The 19524-nt window shown below is 42.5% G+C and overlaps 1 protein-coding gene and 2 long non-coding RNA genes across 3 annotated transcripts; 2 read left to right on the forward strand and 1 right to left on the reverse strand.

Annotated features, from left to right (window-relative positions):
* The first annotated feature begins 1092 nt into the window (after positions 1–1092).
* On the forward strand, positions 1093–3525 carry LOC309528900. Its single transcript, XR_014217971.1, has 2 exons — positions 1093–1238; positions 3093–3525. It is a non-coding gene; the product is annotated as an uncharacterized lncRNA (long non-coding RNA).
* Positions 3526–4821: 1296 nt separating this feature from the next.
* LOC309528930 (uncharacterized protein) lies at positions 4822–9710 on the forward strand. Its single transcript, XM_082216579.1, has 4 exons — positions 4822–4987; positions 6231–6360; positions 7829–7945; positions 9610–9710. The coding sequence occupies exons 1-4, from the start codon at positions 4930–4932 to the stop codon at positions 9617–9619; spliced, it is 315 nt and encodes a 104-aa protein (XP_082072705.1). The 5' UTR covers positions 4822–4929; the 3' UTR covers positions 9620–9710.
* A 367-nt stretch (positions 9711–10077) lies between these two features.
* Positions 10078–14162, reverse strand: LOC309529674. The gene is made up of 3 exons (XR_014218281.1): positions 14030–14162; positions 11699–11825; positions 10078–10271 (listed from the first exon to the last, which is right to left on the reverse strand). It is a non-coding gene; the product is annotated as an uncharacterized lncRNA (long non-coding RNA).
* Between the last annotated feature and the right edge of the window lie 5362 nt (positions 14163–19524).

Genomic DNA, 19524 nt, shown 5'->3' on the forward strand with positions numbered 1-19524 from the left:
TGTTGCAGTGCTCCCTGTGTAGATTAGCCAAAATGCTGAGTTGCGGAGGTCTGTTATGCAAGCTGCGCAAACTCTGCGGATCCCTAAGTGTGCCGGTTTCTGTTGGCTTCAGTCGCTGTGATGTCCGGGCTGAAGAAAGCTAATGAAGTTCCTGAATGATTGACCAGGAGGGAGAGAACATGGCAGTCGGGCATGTGTCTCTGCCAGGGTCTTACTCAAGTGTAGGACCAGCTCCTGACACTAACTGCCCCAGACCATACTGGGCTGCCTGACACAGTGATCTGGGAGTGTCTTCACCCCAGGGGCATAGGAAGGGGGGTGCGGTGGGTGCAGGCCGCTCTGGGTGTCATCACTGAGGGGGTGACAAAATGGCCAGAATATGTGTTTTTTAAAAAATAACTCCCTGCAGGAGCACTCTCCCCTCGAGTGATTTCCAGAAACCAGAAGCATTTCTTCCTCCAACGTTGCAGGCAGAGCACAGCCTTTATGGCTAGTAGCCTTTGACAGGCCTCTCCTCCATGAATCTGCATAATCCAGCATCTTTTAAAAGCCCTAATTAAGCATTAACCTGACTCCCAATTTGATTCAGGACTGGAACCAGGGAAGCGGGCTAGGCAGAGCCCTACACTTTTGTACTTGGAATGTTCAAGGGCAGCGTTACAGTCATGGCCTCTGGCCTCCACTCCTGAATGATTGTCAGGCTTGAAGCTTATAATTCTCAGGTGTTTTTGCTTGGAGTATTTGTCACCCCCTTCATCTGGCTAGTTATCATACACATTCTGCTCAACGAAATGAGGCAATAGATGTTTTATTGTGTTTTGAATATCTTGTTGGAACCCACCCAGAGTGGCTGAGGAGACCTGGCCAGATTGGTGGGGTATAAATAATAAATTGTTATTATTATTATTATTATTATTATTATTATTATTATTATTATTATCAAGAGTTTAATGCCCAAGAATATTTTCAACAGCCTATTTCCCCCTTGATATGTTCATGGATAATATAACTCACACAGGCCATCATTCTGACTTTCTCTTTCTTTCTTTCTTTCTTTCTTTCTTTCTTTCTTTCTTTCTTTCTTTCGCATTGTAACAAATATGTGGCTGTGTGGATTTGGTAAAGGTTTTTGCTCAATGTGGTACTGCCCTTTCAAGCACTTTCAGTTTGGAATATGTGGCAGAGGAAGCCCATGCTGTGTGAAGTCCATTCCAGGAAAGTAGGCCAATCTCTCCAGGGTAAGTCCAGAGAAATGTTCATAACTATCCTTTCCAACTCCCATCTAAGTGCATTGCCAGGAGAGGTAGTGGTGGCCACCAACACAGATGGCATAGACAAATTCATGGAGGGTAAGGTTATCAAGTGTCTACTCATCCAGCAGGGCTCTTTCTAGATTGTTGTTGTTTAGTCATTTAGTCGTGTCTGACTCTTCACGACCCCATGGACCAGAGCACGCCAGGCACTCCTGTCTTCCACTGCCTCCTACAGTTTGGTCAGCTTCGAGAACACTATCCAACCATCTCATCCTCTGTCGTCCCCTTTTCCTTGTGCCCTCAAGCCTTCCCAAACCAGGGTCTTTTCCAAGGAGTCTTCTCTTCTCATGAGGTGGCCAAAGTATTGGAGCCTCAGCTTCAGGATCTGTCCTTCCAGTGAGCACTTAGGGCTGATTTCCTTAAGAATGAATAGGTTTGATCTTCTTGCAGTCCATGGGACTCTCAAGAGTCTCCTCCAGCACCATAATTCAAAAGCATCCATTCTTTGACTATCAGTCTTCTTTATGGTCCATCTATCACTTCCATACATCTCTACTGGGAAAACCATAACTATAGCTTTAACTATACGGACCTTTGTTGGCAAGGTGATGTCTCTGCTTTTTAAGATGCAGCCAAGTGAGAGCTGGACCATAAATAAGGCTGATCGCCGGAGAATGGATGCTTTTGAATTATGGTGCTGGAGGAGACTTTTGAGAGTCCCATAGACTGCAAGAAGATCAAACCTATTCATTCTTAAGGAAATCAGCCCTGAGGTCTGAGTCCTAGATTGTATTGTTTCCTAATTCTGATTACTATGGCACAGAATAATTTCCTTCATTTTGCATTTTTTAAGTGAAAAGTTTTTATTTGCTTCTCACAGATTGGAATGCAATTATAGTGATATTTTTTCTCTCCAGATTTTACACTCCTCTGAATTTTATTATGGATTTATTGATTCAAAATATGCACCAAAATGCATTCAACGATGTGTATTTTAGCATAAAATGTACTTTATTTAGATAGTTTATGGTGGTGAACCTAGTTCTAGTCAAAGGGCTGGCTGTTTTCCTTTCTGGACAAACTTCCAGGGGCTACTAGCCAATGGAGTCCAGAAGCAAACATGGGTATGAGCAGAGGCAAAGGATGATGGAACAGATTATTATTCCTAGAGGGCTGCATTTGGATCCTGGGCCTGAGGGTTCCCCATCTCTGGTGTATTTTGTGACAAAGTATTTGCTTCAATATACATTTTCAACCATTTTCTAGCCCAATTCCCTGCAATGCAGGAATCTCAACTAAAGCATCCATGATACATGGATTTCCTACATTGCAATAGGAAAAATTGCTTGAAAAAATATGTATATCAGACAAATGCAAATACCAAAATAAAAATAAGAACATATATTGAGAGGGGAAGACATTACAAATGGATGTAGGAATGAGGTGACCTGAATTTAAGATGGGGAAAAACCAGAAACGAAGAGAAGCCGTTATAGACAGATTCTTCAGCATTTTAGTGCAAATCTTTTCTAGTAAACACATTTTATATGCATCTTTGCCTAAAGCATACATTTTTGCAAGCAGTTTCTCCTAATATGCATGCTATTTTCACTAAAATATGCATATTCATGCACACTTTTCTCCAATACATACATTTTTGTAAACCATATTTGGCTGAAAAACTGCATCAGAATATTCAAAAAATTTCAAGCAAAGGTGGTGTTTCATTTCTTACGTCACTTCAGAAAGTGTGGATTGGATCATTATATCTTTAAATGGAAAATGAGTCAAATTTCCCCTCCTAACCAGCCTCACCTAACCCATTATATTCTTTAATAGGGTGACCAGAATGCTGCAGGTGTAACCAGTCGACAGCAGAGTTTATTAGGACTCCAGTGCTGAAGTCGGAAAAGTCTCAATAAAGAGAATTATGGGTGACATCAGCAGGTTTTGATGAAAAATAAAAGAGACAGCAAACCATCTGGGATCAAAATAGTGTAAAAGAAACAGCAAAGATGAGACTCAGCCATGCTATGGCTTAGAAGAATTTGTCCCATTTGGTCAAATCATATTTTGAAGCAAATGGAGACCTGAATATCTTGAGGTGTGTGTGTGTGTCTAGAGCCTTCTCTGATTCATGTACTCTCCATCAATTTGCTAGGACTCCCAAGGAATCTTGCCACCAGGAATTCATATCTTCAGTTATCCATTTCATTACTGACACAATCAATCAACCAATAAACGATTTTGATGTGAAATTGCTTTGCTGAAATGTTTGTGCATCTACTTCATTGGGTGGTTATCTAAAGTGACATTATTTAGATGTTTGGAGATACGGAACACATATCACCACTTGATTTTGCAGGTCAACAGTGTTGAATGCACCCATGCACAATACTATCTAGAAATTACCATTGCAAGGAAGAAGAAAGCTTGCAAGAAAAGAATAGTCCACCCTATGCGTGGTGTAGTTGTTAAGAGTGGTAGATTCGTAATCTGGGGAACCGGGTTCACACCTCCGCTCCTCCACATGCAGCTGCTGGGTGACCTTGGGCTAGTTACACTTCTCTGAAATCTCTCAGCCCCACTCACCTCGCAGAGTGTCTGTTGTGGGGGAGGAAGGGAAAGGAGAATGTTAGCCACTTTGAGACTCCTTCGGGTAGTGATAAAGCGGGATATCAAATCCAAACTCTTCCTCTTCTTCCTATGTATGGGATGAGTATATTTTATTGTGTCTGAATAAAGTCCTGGAACTTGTTTTGTGAGTGCAGCTGCAAAGTTTTAAAATGATAAAGGACAATGATCAAAATAAAAATGGGAACCCCCCCCCCTTGAGATGGTACTAACAACGGATCAGATATGGAACACATCACCTGGCTATGGCTAAACATCTTCCTCCAGCATCAAACACCAGCAGCTAAACTACCCCTACAACATTTCCCTGTATCCCTGCTTTTGAGCAGTGGTATAGCATGGGTTGCAAGTGTCCAGAGCCACAGGGACACTCAAGAGAGCCTCATCCAACGGAGCCATTCTTATGTTCACATGTGCTATAGGCATTCGGGGGAGGGAGAGCTATTTGTTGAGATAAAACACAAGTTTCATATGCTCTATGTCCCAATAACACGGCTGTGTCCCATGTGTTTACATGAGCCTCTGAGATGAAAAGCACTCAGTAGGGATTGGCCCCCTCCCCTGAATTCACAGAGACCTATTTTGGGATAACTTGTTTGCAGCTGTCCTGACAGAGCATACATTTTGTATTTTTGAACGTTCTGTAGGCATCAAAGATGTCCATGAAGTCCAACATCAGGCACTACCCACCTCATTCCATCTCACTGTTGAACGTCCTGTGACAAAAGTTGTCCAAGCGAATAATCTGTACTCAGTATTATCCTTGCTGTGTGTTCGTCATTGCTTTCCACTGTGTGCCATTAAAAACTCTGTGTGAAGTCCCACAGAAACAGTTTATGTACAATTCTCTACCATAACCAAACACACACACACACACACACACACACACACACACACACACACTGCATTTATTTGTGTCTAGGCATTACCCCCCCCCCAGAAGAAACCAAGAAGGAAGATAGCAAGTATTTTATTTAATTTTTGATCAGATTCAGCAAATAACCTGGTTTGCCACAGTGGTTGAATTCTCAGTAAAACAACCATGCAAGCCTTTTGGGTTATCCCTCTTTTTGTTTTACGGACACTGTTGACTTCTCCAGGTATGTTTTTATATGTCTGTGTGTGTGTGTGTGTGTGTGTGTGTGTGTGTGTATTCACATTATTAATTATCAGGGCAAGGCATCTCTCTAGAATGCTTGCATAGCAAGCCAGCTGAAGCCGGAGACCCAACAGAAAACACTGGTTTTCTAGACAACCTGCCAACCAACCACTCCTTTTGCCATTTATCACAATTATTTCAGACATGCTAAGAAAAATAATTTGTTGAAGATTCTGACATGAATTGACCTGAACTGTACCTCCTGAACTAATGTTATCCTTTAGATTTTGCATTTCTCTGAACATTGCAATGCAGTTCTTAGCTAAAAAAAAGAGAGTACCAGAAAATATAAATGCATATTTTTACCTTAGGCATCAACTATATTGCATTCTGTGTTTTGTGTGTGTAAGATATATTTTCAACAACCATTGAAAACCTTCCTTTTTCTATAACTCTCTTAAATGGATATTTTTTATCCCAGTCTACATTTGTACTGGATTTAGGATTATTTTTGTATGTGCTTTTAATCTTAAATCACCTGGAGATGTTTTAAGGGAAACAATTTATAAAGGAGATGGTATAATAGTGGTGATGAGGAGGATTGGTAGTAATGCTAGCACATATTCCACCCTTTGCAATCTCATCCAGAGGGTGCATTTGGTGTGAAGATTTTGTCTATTTCAGAATGTGGGTCCAGGGGAAAGGGAAGGTGTTAAAACCTTCTGTTGTGGTGTGCTAAAATTGCTCTTTCCCATTCACTGCTGCTGCACCACAACCACCCCACTGGCCAACCACCTTCCTAGGCTGTTGAGACTGAGAAGCAGCATACATAAACTGATTTGTATTGAAATGTGTATTATGCACATTCCTCTTCCGTTCCTAATCTAACCTTCTGTCAGCCAAGTGCATGTTTATACACTGGTGGGGATTCTACAGTAAGAGAATCTATATGGAAAAGACCAGGTATTAAATGATGGTGTCGGTGACGATAACGTTGATTGGTAAAATGATGCAGAAAGCTTACAGCTGATAAAACTGCTGTCTGCTGTGCCATTTTTCAAGCTCTATCTGGCATCAAATGAGGAACCAGGTCATGTGTTGTATATGGATTATGATGCTAAGAAGAGTTGGAAACTTTTGAGAAATACTGAAATCTCAGCTCTCATATTCCTTTCTTTCTTTCCTTCCTTCCTTCCTTCCTTCCTTCCTTCCTTCCTTCCTTCCTTCCTTCCTTCCTTCCTTAGGGCTTTCTGCTCTAAGGGACCTTGATGAGATCTCATGTTTATATATTAAGAATACTGACTGTCAAAAACACTGTCCATTGTATGCGCTGAACCTTGGATCATGTTCTGAAGGGAAGAAGTGTTGTAAAAGGTAAGCAGAATTTGCCACAATGATCCTTGCAGGGCCATCAAGCATGTTCATGTTCCGAGGAGTTGTGGTTGATGGCTCTGCATTTGAGAGCTCCTGTACTCTGTGAAGGGAAATGCTTGTCCTTTCAGACGGCAAATACAACATATGTGAAAGTAAAGAAGGTAAGTCTAGCCAGTCAGCTGTGCTGGATGCATAAATTCACATGTAAAGTACCAAAAAGGGGTGGCACATCTGGTTTTGCTGCTTAAGGCGAAACAGGAAGTGTTGCTTTGCCCTGCCACTGCTGCTGCCAGTACCGCCACATGCCCTGCCACATCCACCACTGGCAAAGAAATGACAGCATAATATCACTGAAATGGGGTGAAATTTAGCCTATAATGGATGTGATCTTGCCCAAAATTGGTGCCAATGTCAGCCACACTTCTCCACTACTGACGCCGGAGGTGAGGCAGGCTGGGCACCCATTGGCATGCGACCTGGAGGTGGGGAGGGTGTTCTGATGCCTGAAGCAGCAGCTTCACCCTGCCTAATGGCTGGGCCATCTTTGAGCACCAACATGCAAAGTTTATAACAATATTCAGTGCTTTTTTCTTTAAAAAAAATGTTTAGGGGTACTCTCATTTTCCTACTTATATTGAAATACTGCCCCTCAATGAGGCCAAACTTACAAAATGTTTAGGGGTATGCGTACCCCTGTGTCCCCTCAGAAGAAAAGCACTGACAATATTATCATTTACAGTAGGTGATCTGAAATGTGGCTACATGACAAAATTCGGCTTTCTTAGCTTTCTCTTGGGTTTCTTAACTTTTTGTTGACTTTGTGCTTTCAACCACCCCAAAACTACACATTATTGGAAAGTCTGCATTATAATGCATGCATCGGGGGAAATAACATACGAAAATGTTTTGCGAAAATTGGAATATTGGGCAAAATTAATTCAATATATGTGCATATTAGGAGAAACGTTAGTTCCCCCTAAGCTCAAAAGCGTTAGTGAATTTTGTTGACTACGTTGAGTTTTTTTTAAAAAAAAGTATCCCAAACATGCAGAAACATGACAAAGTGAACATAAGATTAGAAGGATGAGAAACTTTCCCTTAGGTATGGACTGTGATCTTAAAGTTATAGACTATCAATATGCTCTGATTTCATATTCAATTATTCAGTCATTCTATATATTATACGTGTGCACCAGCCACAAAGTTCATCTTGTATCTGCAGAACTGGGGAACAATCTGACTGATACATTTTAGGTTAACTTGTTTTCTCTTACTTTTATTGATAATCTTAATGCAAAGCTTTTGTTTTCTAAACTGCTTTGAGGTTATTACAATTAAGTAATATATATCATATATTTTGTCATATATCAGCAGTTGAGCTGAACAGAGGACAGCTAAGCAGTTAGCAAGGCTAGCATTTCCTGACTTGAGCCTGTTTTGATCACGATTTTTCCTTTCTTTCTTTTAGCATGATAAATCACATGTTTTCATGTAAGTCAAATGGCGGCTATTGCCTGGTGTGGCATTGTCTTGATAATTACAAGAAAATTGGGGTGTGTGGCAGAGGAAGTCCATGCTGCTTAAGGTAGGCAAAATTCCCTTAAGCCAACCTCAAATGTGGTTGCCATTATTTGCCCCAAACACAGAGACAGAAAGCAGGGCAAGACACAGCCATATATGGCTCAATGAGCACGTTGACAACCTGGAACAGGGAAATAGCTGGCTGCCTTTTCCTCTGTCTGCTTGATAGGCTACTTGCTCTGACTGAGCTCAGGCTCAGGGGATTGCTTGACCAGGCACAACAGCCCCAGCCCCCAGGGATCATAAGAAAAGATTCTGACAACATTATGGAATTAAAAATTGGGCCACAACTTTATTAGACTTCTGAATGTAGGAAGATCTTGGCTTAGGCCATGGGCGTGTATCCCTCCCAACTCCCCCAAGTGGGGGAACTGGGGAACATCAGGGTAAATGGGATATGGGGGTGCTCTGCGAGACGTAAATGTAGCAGGCAGCCAAGGCCATATCCCCGCACGCAGGTTAGTTCACTGACAACCTTTCAGTGTATGGCCAGTGACACCCATTATATAACCCCTTTAAGAGAGGACCCTAGCGTGAGTGAAGGAAGGATAACACTTAACAAATGTTTCCTTATCTATTATCCTAAACATCCCCACAAAATGCTTCAACAGAATTCTCTGAATGTTTGATGTGAGTACATCTTGTTTCTTTTTAAAGAAAAGACTCCTCATCTTTGAGCAAGTAGCTGAAGATGAACAGTTCTGAGAAAGGGTATCTGAAGAAGTGTGCATGCACACGAAAGCTTATACCAAGGACAAACTTAGTTGGTCTCTAAGGTGTTACTGGACATTATATATATGAGTCCCTCAGTCTGATGGCAAGTGATATGTGTCAGGAGCTCACCCTACACTTGAGTAGGACCCTGGTAGAGACACATGCTCGGCTTGCATGTTCCCTCCCTCCTGGTCAATTGTTCCGGAGCTTCAAAAGCTTTCTTCAGCCTGAACATCACAGTGACCGATGCCAACAGACATCGGCACACTCAGGGATCCGCAGAGTTTGTGCAGCTTGCGTGACAGACCTCAGCAACTCAGCATTTTGGCTAATCTACTTTATTTACATATAAACACACACGGAGCACTGCAACATGGCTCCCTCTCTCTCTAGCATCAGACAGCAAAGAGAATGAACAAAGGACAATAATAACACTTCACGGAACACAGTAACACAAACATCCTGTTTCCGTCACTTCCCACTCTGTGGAGTCAAAACATACACCGTCATGTGATAGAGAAAAATCCCATGATTGCAATCATGGAGCAGGAATTCTAACGATATAATCATGGTCTTCTTACCAGGCTGCAATCCTGGGCAAGAGACAACAGCCATTTCACCATTCTCTCCTGGAGGAGAAACTTGCTGATCATTTGCCATAGGGTAGGACTTTGTATAGAGCCCTTGGTTGCAAACATGAGTTCACCAGATGTCTTTGAAGACATCTTGTTGCCTCCCTCTGCCTTTAGGGTTCTTTTTCTAACTTATGGTGGGGGGAAGCATGCAATTTCCTCAGCACCTTTAGCTTTTGATTACTTTTTTTGTTATTTGAGCTCCAAAAGCAGTATTGCATCAATGAGAAAAATTCTAAAGGTGGGCATCAACAGTGCTATGAATTTGTTGTTAAATTACACATTGTTGCATGAGCGACTCATTTCTTTCTTTCTTTTGCAGGCAGTACTAAGTTTGGGGTTCGTCTTCTGCTTAATATACAATCTCTTTATCAAAGGGGAACATCAGTAGAAATACATACCCTGAATCTCCCATTATATAGAGCTTGGTGCTGCTGACCACTGAAATAAATACACGGTGATTTGAAACTGCATTGTAAAAATGTGTGTGAATTGATTTTTTTGGGGGTGGAGAATACTTATTTAAAGTCCACTCACTGAGTTGATTAGTTATGTCTCTGCAGTGCCTCTGCACTATCCATTGGCTCCCTTCTGTGCCTGTAAAAGTTGTGAAGCAGGCAAGGGCAAATACAAGATGGAGCATCAAAGGTGTTCCCAAAACTGGAAAGGATTTCCTTCTCTGGCAGGGCTGCCAGCAGATCACTTCATAGTCCAGTAGCTCACTGAACTGAAAGTAAAACCACTTTTCTTATAGACAATATGCACATTTAACAGAATGCACACACAGGAATTTTTAGCGGTACATCATCTCCTTTATTTGACACATTATGCACTGGTTTTCCAAAGATGTGTAACAAATCCTGCAATCAACAATGTAGGATCTCAGTCCCATGGTAACATATTCTGAAGGCTAAAGAGTAGTGGATCATCATGTACATGAGAACATAATAGTTGATGAGGTGCCAAATTCAGTTTCCGTAGTTCCTATAGGAAGATAACAGATTTTTATTTTCAGGGACATCCCTCGCACGGCATTTGCAAGAAGCAGAAAGCACAGTCTACCAGAGAATATTCATGCAGATTTTCAAGGACAAAAATAGTACTTCTGCATGAAAGAACTTATAGATATCACCATAACACAAGCTGGTGAATGTCATTATCTCCTTCAGCCTCCTCTCTTCCCCGAAACAATAACCCAGGAAGCGAAGAAGAGGCTGGGAAGGCAGTATGGATGCCTCTCAAACTTTTCCTTGAACCATCTTTTGGCTGTAATGTGCACTGATTAATTTTCATGGGTCTGGGGGATTTCCTTATTGTTCCAGAGCTGAGCCTTGAGAAAACTCATTCTTACCTGCAGGCAGTAAAAGACCTTGACATATCAAATTTCAGTGGCACTCTGTGTGATGCCAAAAAGTGGGAACCCCCCACAACTCTCACCTTCTATTGGATGCATTAGTGGTAGTGTATGCTGTGGCACCCCATGACCTCTGTGCCCAGCGTGACCACACCGGTTGCATTACCTGAGAGCCTCTTCTGCTGCCGAATTGAACCCCAACTAAGCAAAATCCCCCTTCAGATTTTCTGTCAGCACTCTGCCCCAATTAAACATGTATTTGCATTTTCAAATCGCCATTTTTCAGTGTCTGTGTATGACAAAGCACTCCCCACAAAAAGTTACTCTTCTGCTTCACATTGTTGTACAGTGGTATCTCGGGTCACAGACGCTTCAGGTTACAGACGCTTCAGGTTACAGACTCTGCTAACCCAGAAATAGTACCTGGGGTTAAGAACTTTGCTTCAGGATGAGAACAGAAATCGCACGGCGGTGACAGCGGGAGGCCCCATTAGCTAAAGTGGTACCTCAGGTTAAGAACAGTTCAGGTTAAGAACGGACCTCCAGAATGAATTAAGTTCTTAACCCGAGGTACCACTGTACTCAGGTTTCAGAGCCATTCTCTAGTTTTCACCAACGAACAGGTACCAGCTCCTTATGCAGAAAACAAACTGTGTACAGTCGTACCTCGGGTTGAATGTGCTTCAGGTTGAGCGTTTTCAAGTTACACTCCGCGGCAACCCAGAAGTAAAGGAGCGCGTTACTTCCGTCTTTTGCCACTCGCACATGCGCAGACACTCAAAATTACATCATGCTCATGCGCAGAAGCGGCAAAATGTGACCCGCACATGCGCAGACACACAGTCGCATCTTACATTCTATTCAGGATGCAAACGGGGCTCCGGAACAGATCCCGTTGACATCCAGAGGTACCACTGTATTCCAGAAGCAAAACTACTGGGGCCTGTGATGTTCCAGTGTACTGTATATGTAAATTTGAAAATTTGAAAATGCAAACACATTTTTAATTGGGGCAGAGTGGATTTAAAAAGCAAACAAACAAACTGGGAAACTTTACCCTGAACAGCAGAAGATCCAGGTGTCACACTTTCCAATTTCCATGGGTCCAATAGTGCATGGGCCTTCCTGGCACCAACCTTCAGCGGCTTCGCACGCTTCATGAGTTTCTATAAAACCGGTTTGACCTCCAAACAGAAAGAGAAAAGGCATTGTAAGCCACTCATTCATGGGTGCACCTTTTTAATATCTTCAGAAGTGAGAGCTGGACCATAAAGAAAGCTGATCACCGAAGTATCAATGTTTTTGAATTATGGTGCTGGAGGAGACTCTTAAGAGTCCCATGGACTACAAGAAGATCAAACCTATCCATTCTGAAGGAAATCAGCCATGAGTGCTCACTGGAAGGACAGATCCTGAAGCTGAGGATCCAATACTTTGGCCACCACATGAGAAGAGAAGACTCCCTGGAAAAGACCCTGATGTTGGAAAAGATGGAGGGCACAAGGAGAAGGGGACGACAGAGGACGAGATGGTTGGACAGTGTTCTCGAAGCTACCAACATGAGTTTGACCAAACTGCGGGAGGCAGTGGAAGACAGGAGTGCCTGGTGTGCTCTGGTCCATGGGGTCACGAAGAGTCGGACACAACTAAACAACTAAACAACAACAATATTCATTTCTAGGAAAAACACCCCCTCCCATGCAAGACCTTTGTAAAGGAGAAGACTCGAGGTACACACAAATTCACCTTTGCACACACAAAATAACTTCCATATATGAATTAAGCTGCAAACACAATCTCCAAATCCTCAAAAGATTCCGTCTCTGAAATTTTTTACATGTCATTTGGGATGACAGACAAACTAACATCAGTGTACTGGAAGAAGCAAATATCACTACTGTCGAAGCAATGATTCTTCAACATCAACTTTGTTGGACTGTGGTTCAGATGTCTGGTTATCGTCTTCCAAAGCAACTACTCTATTCCCAACTTAAGAATGGTGTCATTCTGGTGGACAACAAAAGAGGTTTAAATACACTCTCAGGGCAAATCTAAAAAAAAAAAAAGTAATATAAACATCAACAACTGGGAATCACTGGCCTGTGAGCACTTTGATTGGAGACTGGCTTCTACCAAAGGCATTGTGGACTTTAATGAAGCACAAACTCAGGATGAAAGGAGAAACAAGCTAAGAGGAAGGCATGTTTGGCAAACTCTCACTGTTATCAATTCCCACCTGGAAACATATGTCGCCACAGTAGAAGAATGTGTGGATCCAGAATAGGCCTCCACAGTCACTTATGGACAGAATTTACAACCATATTTTAAAACATACAGAAGTTAAAATACTAAAACACCTCAACTTTCTAAGCATCCAGGTAGATTTGTCCAAACAAGAATGTTTTCAGCAGCCTCCAAATAAAGTGAAGGTTTCTCCTTGAACCTCTACAATACACTCTCCCATATTCCTGTTCCTCGGACCTGGTCCAGGAAGGTTCCATGGTCGTCCGTATCAAATGCCAACGAGAGATCAAGAAGGAAGAGCATGGTGTCTCTCCCCCTTTCCCTCCCCCTCTCCCTCTTCCATACACATACACACAAAAAGCAGCAGCAGCAGCAGCAACAGCAACAACAATGACAACCAACATCAATTTCATTCTGCAAAGAACAAACAGCCCACTCTCTATGCAAAATAATAGTAGTAGTAGTAGTAGTAGTAGTAGTAGTAATTTTTATTTATACACCACCCTCCCCAGCCAAGACCAGGCTCAGGGCGGCTAACACCAGGTATAAAAACAATTGATTAAAATACAATTTAAAAACAAGATTAAAATACAACATTAAAATGCAGCCTCATTTCAGTAGAAACTCAAATAAAAAACTTTTGGGGGATGAAAACTTCAAATCTTCACCAAGGCCAATTATCCAGACTGGTCCTATGTGGGCCAGAAAAAAGCCAGGGAAGTCCCCAAATAGGAGTTCCATCACAGAAGGAGAAAGGAAAAAGGAAAAAGGAAAGAGGGGATGGGGATCAAGTTGATTCCAAGCCAAAGGCCAGGCGGAACAACTCTGTCTTACTGGCCTTGCGGATAACTGGACAGAACTCTCACATCCAAAATAGCAATATTAAAAGACCAATAGGGGAGGTGGCATTTCAACCTGGCCACCCTAAAGCAAAATAGCTTCCAATAATGGTATGCATACCTTGACATCCTATGCCCTTTAAAAATGTGGTGGGTTTTTTAGGGGGTAGGGGTTATGGGGCTGTTGTTTTAATTTTGATTAGGTATTTTGTGGTTTTATATTTTGATTTTATTCTGTGAACTTCCCTGAGACCTCTGGGTATAGGGCAGTAAATAAATTCAATAAATAATAAAAATAAAAATACCTTGAGAAACAAAGAACATCCCAGAAAGGACAGCAATGTAGTAGTAGATTTTCATGGTTGGGATCTCAAAGAGGACAGGGGGAGGTTTTATGCTACCAAGGTTTTATGTTATTGCAACAGCTGAATCTTTTACTATTTATAAGCCTCTGTGATAATGATAATAATAATTTTATTGTTTATAACCCACCCATCTTGCACTGATGCTCCTAATGTGCTGTGGCAGAAATTCTTGGCCCTTTGCATCAAAGGAGAGCTATTTTTGCATCGCAGCACAAGAACACAAGGTGAACCAGAGAGAGGACACCAAGTACAGTGCAGTACCTGAACACTATCCAATTTGTAGCTTTTGTGGTCTGTCTGTTAGTACAATGAGCACTTTTAGTGTTCTTTGGGAGAGTCAATAAGCATACTGGGAGATGTGCTCCACTGCGTACTTTGACCATAGCTGTCAACGTTTCCCTTTTTTAAAGGGAAATTCCCTTATTCCAAATAGGATTCCTCACAAGAAAAGGGAAAAGTTGACAGCTATGACTTTGACTTTCAGTATCATGCATGCTCCTCGCGCCTCACCCCTCCCCAAAAGAAAACTTGGGTAATTGATTTTCAGAAGGAGAGGGTTAAGGAGGCCACCACATCAGGGCCTGACGGCCAATGGGAAGATGTTCAAAGCATGGTATTATCAGCCTTCTGCTTCCCCTCAAGCTCCCCCATCTTGCTACGCCTTCCCTCCCTCCAATTTGCATTGTGGGGTTTTGCTAGTCACTTTTGTTTAGGGATGTTTTTAATATTGGACAAATCATTGTATTTTAATATTCTGCTGGAAGCCGTCCAGAGTAGCTGGGGAAACCCAGCCAGATGGGCGGGGTATAAATAATAAATTATTAGAATACTAATATTATTACCTGTTAGGAGGGGCTGAATAAGAATATTTGAAAGGCAATTCCCTGACAGGCCACAGGTTCCCTTCTCTTTTTTTGCCAACTTCAAACTGTTGGGATGAATTAGATTAGCATTTGGGAGTGGCGTGATTTGTTTGCTCTTTTGGTGTTGAGTCCAGTTAGGCGAAGATGTTGTGTTGTGGTGGTGACGGCGGCTGGTCTCAGGGTGGATTACAACAACTTAAAGTTCAAAATGCAAAACAGCTTCAACAGAGAACAATCACAGGGGTAGGCTAGGCTCTGAAAACATACATCTCAGGTGTCAAAGGCCGGGGTAAAGAGGTGCAACTTCTGAAAAGTTTTATAGCGAAGAGCCACCTCTATGTGGAGAGAATTCCACATGTTAGCGGCTGTTGCAAAGAAGGCCCTCTCCTGCCCTCCCCCGCAACTTGTTCAGGTTGCAGTACTCAAAACCCATCCAGTACAGATGGGACAGACAGTGCAATGGATGCCTCCAATTGGGGAGCTTGGAGAGAAAGATTAGATATGCTGAGACATTATTGAGCTAAGGGCACCTTGTAGGGATCTGCTAGTGGAACTTTATGATTGGGGGGGGCACGGTTTAAGCCTCAAGTATGTATTTTCACAGCATCTTAAAAAGCAGAGACATCGCCTTGCCAACAAAGGTCCGTATAGTTAAAGCTATGGTTTTCCCAGTAGTGATGTATGGAAGTGAGAGCTGGACCATAAAGTAGGCTGATCACTGAAGAATTGATGCTTTTGAATTATGGTGCTGGAGGAGACTCTTGAGAGTCCCATGGACTGCAAGAAGATCAAACCTATCCATTTGGAAGGAAATCAGCCCTGAGTGCTCACTGGAAGGACAGATCGTGAAGCTGAGGCTCCAAGACTTTGGCCACCACATGAGAAGAGAAGACTCCCTGGAAAAGACCCTGATGTTGGAAAAGATGGAGGGCACAAGGAGAAGGGGACGACAGAGGACGATATGGTTGGACAGTGTTCTTGAAACTACCAGCATGAGTTTGACCAAATTGAAGGAGGCAGTGGAAGACAGGAGTGCCTGGTGTGCTCTGGTCCATGGGGTCACGAAGAGTCAGACACGACTAAACAACTAAACAACAACAATGTATTTTCAGTGAATGCTGGACAGCAGAGCCTAGGTGCACATTCCCAAGGAGGAGTAACTTCTTCCCTGTCCTTCGCTGGGGAAACCCAGTTTGTTGCTGTGTCAGAATCCAAGAAGGGGTGCTTCCCTACCAGAATTAGCTAAACTCCTCACCTGCCTGTATTTTCTGATTTTGGTTGATTTGGTCTGCAGTTCCTCCAAGTTGTTGTATTAATAAATATGACCATTATCCTAACATTTTGCCTCATGAGCCTTCTTTGTGGGTGAGTGTGTCAAAGGGCTTTTGATAAAGTACCTCACCAAGGACTTCCGAGTAAACTTGACACTAATGGGATGAGGGAAGAGGTCATCTTATGGATCACTAGTGTTTAATAAAGAGGAAGCTGAGAGGAGGAGAAAATGAAATGCTCTTCCAATTAAGCAATGTACAATTTTGCACAAAATCATAGCACACTAATGCACTAATCTATTATCATAACACACTAATCTATGTTTAGACCATGCTTGGAATGGTGTGTGCAGTTCTGATTACCTAACCTTTTAAAAAAAATGTTGTAGAATGAGAAAGGTTGAATAAGGGAGCTGGGCATGTTTAGCCTGGAGAAGAGGAGGTTAAGGGGTGATATGATAGCCATGTTCAAATATATAAAAGGATGTCACATAGAGGAGGGAGAAAGGTTGTTTTCTGCTGCTCCAGAGAAGCGGACACGGAGCAATGGATCCAAACTACAAGAAAGAAGATTCCACCTAAACATTAGGAAGAACTTCCTGACAGTAAGAGCTGTTCGACAGTGGAATTTGCTGCCAAGGAGTGTGGTGGAGTCTCCTGCTTTGGAGGTCTTTAAGCAGAGGCTTGACAACCATATGTCAGGAGTGCTCTGATGGTGTTTCCTGCTTGGCAGGGGGTTGGACTCGATGGCCCTTGTGGTCTCTTCCAACTCGATGATTCTATGATTCTATGAAGGTTCATCTCAGCCATGTGGGACCATGCAGTCTCCAAAACCATTGCCTGAATAGAGTAACAGGACAGAGAAGGGATAATAAACTGAAGTAGAATTATGAGAAGATAGAAGTCTCATTAGTGGGTGGTTCCTTGCTCCAAGAATTGGGTAGGATGCTTCTTCTAGATGGGCACCTGCTGCCAATCCCCTCCACCAAGGAGCAGACACAGAATTTGGGGGAGGGGAGACCATGGAAAAAGGGGGGTCTTGTATTAGTTTTCCTACCCCCAACACCTTTGGAGCTCCAAAGTTGGTAGGGCCTAAAGGATGGCACCAGACGTCAGGCAGATCTCAGCATGATGTTGATGGGCCCCACCCCATCCCACCTTTCATGGCTATACTTCAATGAATCAGTACATTTCATAGTTTTATGAGCTGTGCAGCTGGCTAATGAAATCTGTGCATTGTATTTTATTAATGTCACTTAAAATATGAATCAGGCTCATGGGTGGGAGCTAAGCTTGGCTTCCGTTCAAAAGCTTGTGCATTTGCCAGCTTCTGACCAGCCACTCATTTTCACTCAGTTACTTGAGGACAGGGATGTCAGAAGTGTAACTGCTGGGAGGGGCACTGGGTGGGGCTGCTGTGTGTTGCCTGTTGCTTGGAGGAGGAGGAGGAGGAGGAGGAGGAGAAGAAGAAGAAGAAGAAGAAGAAGAAGAAGAAGAAGAAGAAGAAGAGTAGTAGTAGTAGTAGTAGTAGTAGTAGTAGTAGTAGTAGTTTGGATTTGATATCCCACTTTATCACTACCCGAAGGAGTCTCAAAGCGGCTAACATTCTCCTTTCCCTTCCTCCCCCACAACAAACACTCTGTGAGGTGAGTGAGGTTGAGAGACTTCAGAGAAGTGGGACTAGCCCAAGGTCACCCAGCAGCTGCATGTGGAGAAGCAGAGACATGAACCCGGTTCACCAGATTATGAGTGTACTGCTCTTAACCACTACACCACACTGGCTCCATTATCATGGAGATAATGATGAGCACCATGGGTCATTGCAGTCATTGCAGGATGGCCAACTGACCCAACTTGCTTGAAGAGGAAAAGAAGGGTGACTTAACAGCCTCCTTGACTCCATTCACTTTATGAGAGCTAACTCTGGATACTGACGGTGGTTTACGGGCCTCCTTGGCATGTTTACATGTATAAATAATGAAAAGCAGTTATCTGTTATGTTGCCGGTCTGATGCATGGAATCAGAGTGAGGTTATCTGTTCAAGGTAAGTTGCAGGAATTGCATCCATTGCTCTTGAACTGATACCAAACTGGTCTCTACTGATGAAGTGCAGTCATTCTTAAACTGATGTGTTGCAGATCAAAACTGAGACATCAGTCGGGCTAAAGAAGAAAGGGAAGGGAAAGCTGAAGAGAACCACTGTGAGCAATGTTCCCAGTAAAGATAGTGACCCACTAAATGTAGCCTGCTTTCATTAGAAAGTAGTTCTTAGATTTATTTTTCTTTGTACGTAGGTCCCTGCAGACGACCGCGACAAAGTCACCACGGCTTTCTCAAGCCCAATAATCTGCCGCTTCCACACAATGCAATTGTTATCATGAACATTTGACACAGAAAACACCTTTGCTGCATTTGTGGGACCCATTGCCTCATATGCAGACATGAATGCATGGATGTTTGTAAGAAAGAACTCCCCTCCAGCTCTTTTAAATATGTGATGTTCCTGCTCACTAAAGGTGTTTGGGTGGCAGAAGCTGGTGAGTGTATTTACCCAATTCTGGGTTAGGCTGGAGGAGAAGTTTAACAAGGCACCTAGCTGCACTCAGGTGGGAGGCAATATGCACTGTGGCTAAAGAAGGATGGACAAGAAAGGGCAAAGAGAACCAGCCTCGGCAACATTGTCAGTGACAAAACTAGCACACTAAACACAACCTTCTTCCATTAGAATGTGCTTATATATATATATTCTCTGTGGCATGACCCCTGTAAAACACAATCTTGAAGTCACTGCCTATCATCTGAGTAGCATCAGTTCATTGGTCTTCTATGCTCAAGATAAAATGAGCCATCTTATCATCATTGTTCTGTGAAGCATCTATCTTTTGTCATTGTATGTTCCATGAAGCATGGGTCTCTTGGAATAACCTGTTGAGGGAAGTGACAATCCCATTGGCTTTATACGCTCAGGGAAGGAACTGTAATTTGGCTTTGTCCATTAAGGAAAAGGTAATCTGTTGAAATAAGATTTTGTTCCTTGGCTTTATATTCTCAGAATAAAATGGGTCCGCCAATCTCCACTGTTGAGTGAACCATCAATCACTAGGCAATGTATATTCAGACACGTTCATTGTATGTTTCACCATCTCTCTTAAGGAAATAGTAATTTAATGATAATAATTTATTATTTATACCCCATCCATCTGGCTGGGTTTCCCCAGCCACTCTGAGAGGCTTCCCAAAAAATATTTTTTAAAAAATAAAACATCAGACATTTAAAAAGTTGGATAGTTGCATTGACCT

Source organism: Podarcis vaucheri, assembly GCF_965113315.1.
Source record: "Podarcis vaucheri genome assembly, chromosome: 3".
Lineage (NCBI taxonomy): Eukaryota > Metazoa > Chordata > Lepidosauria > Squamata > Lacertidae > Podarcis > Podarcis vaucheri.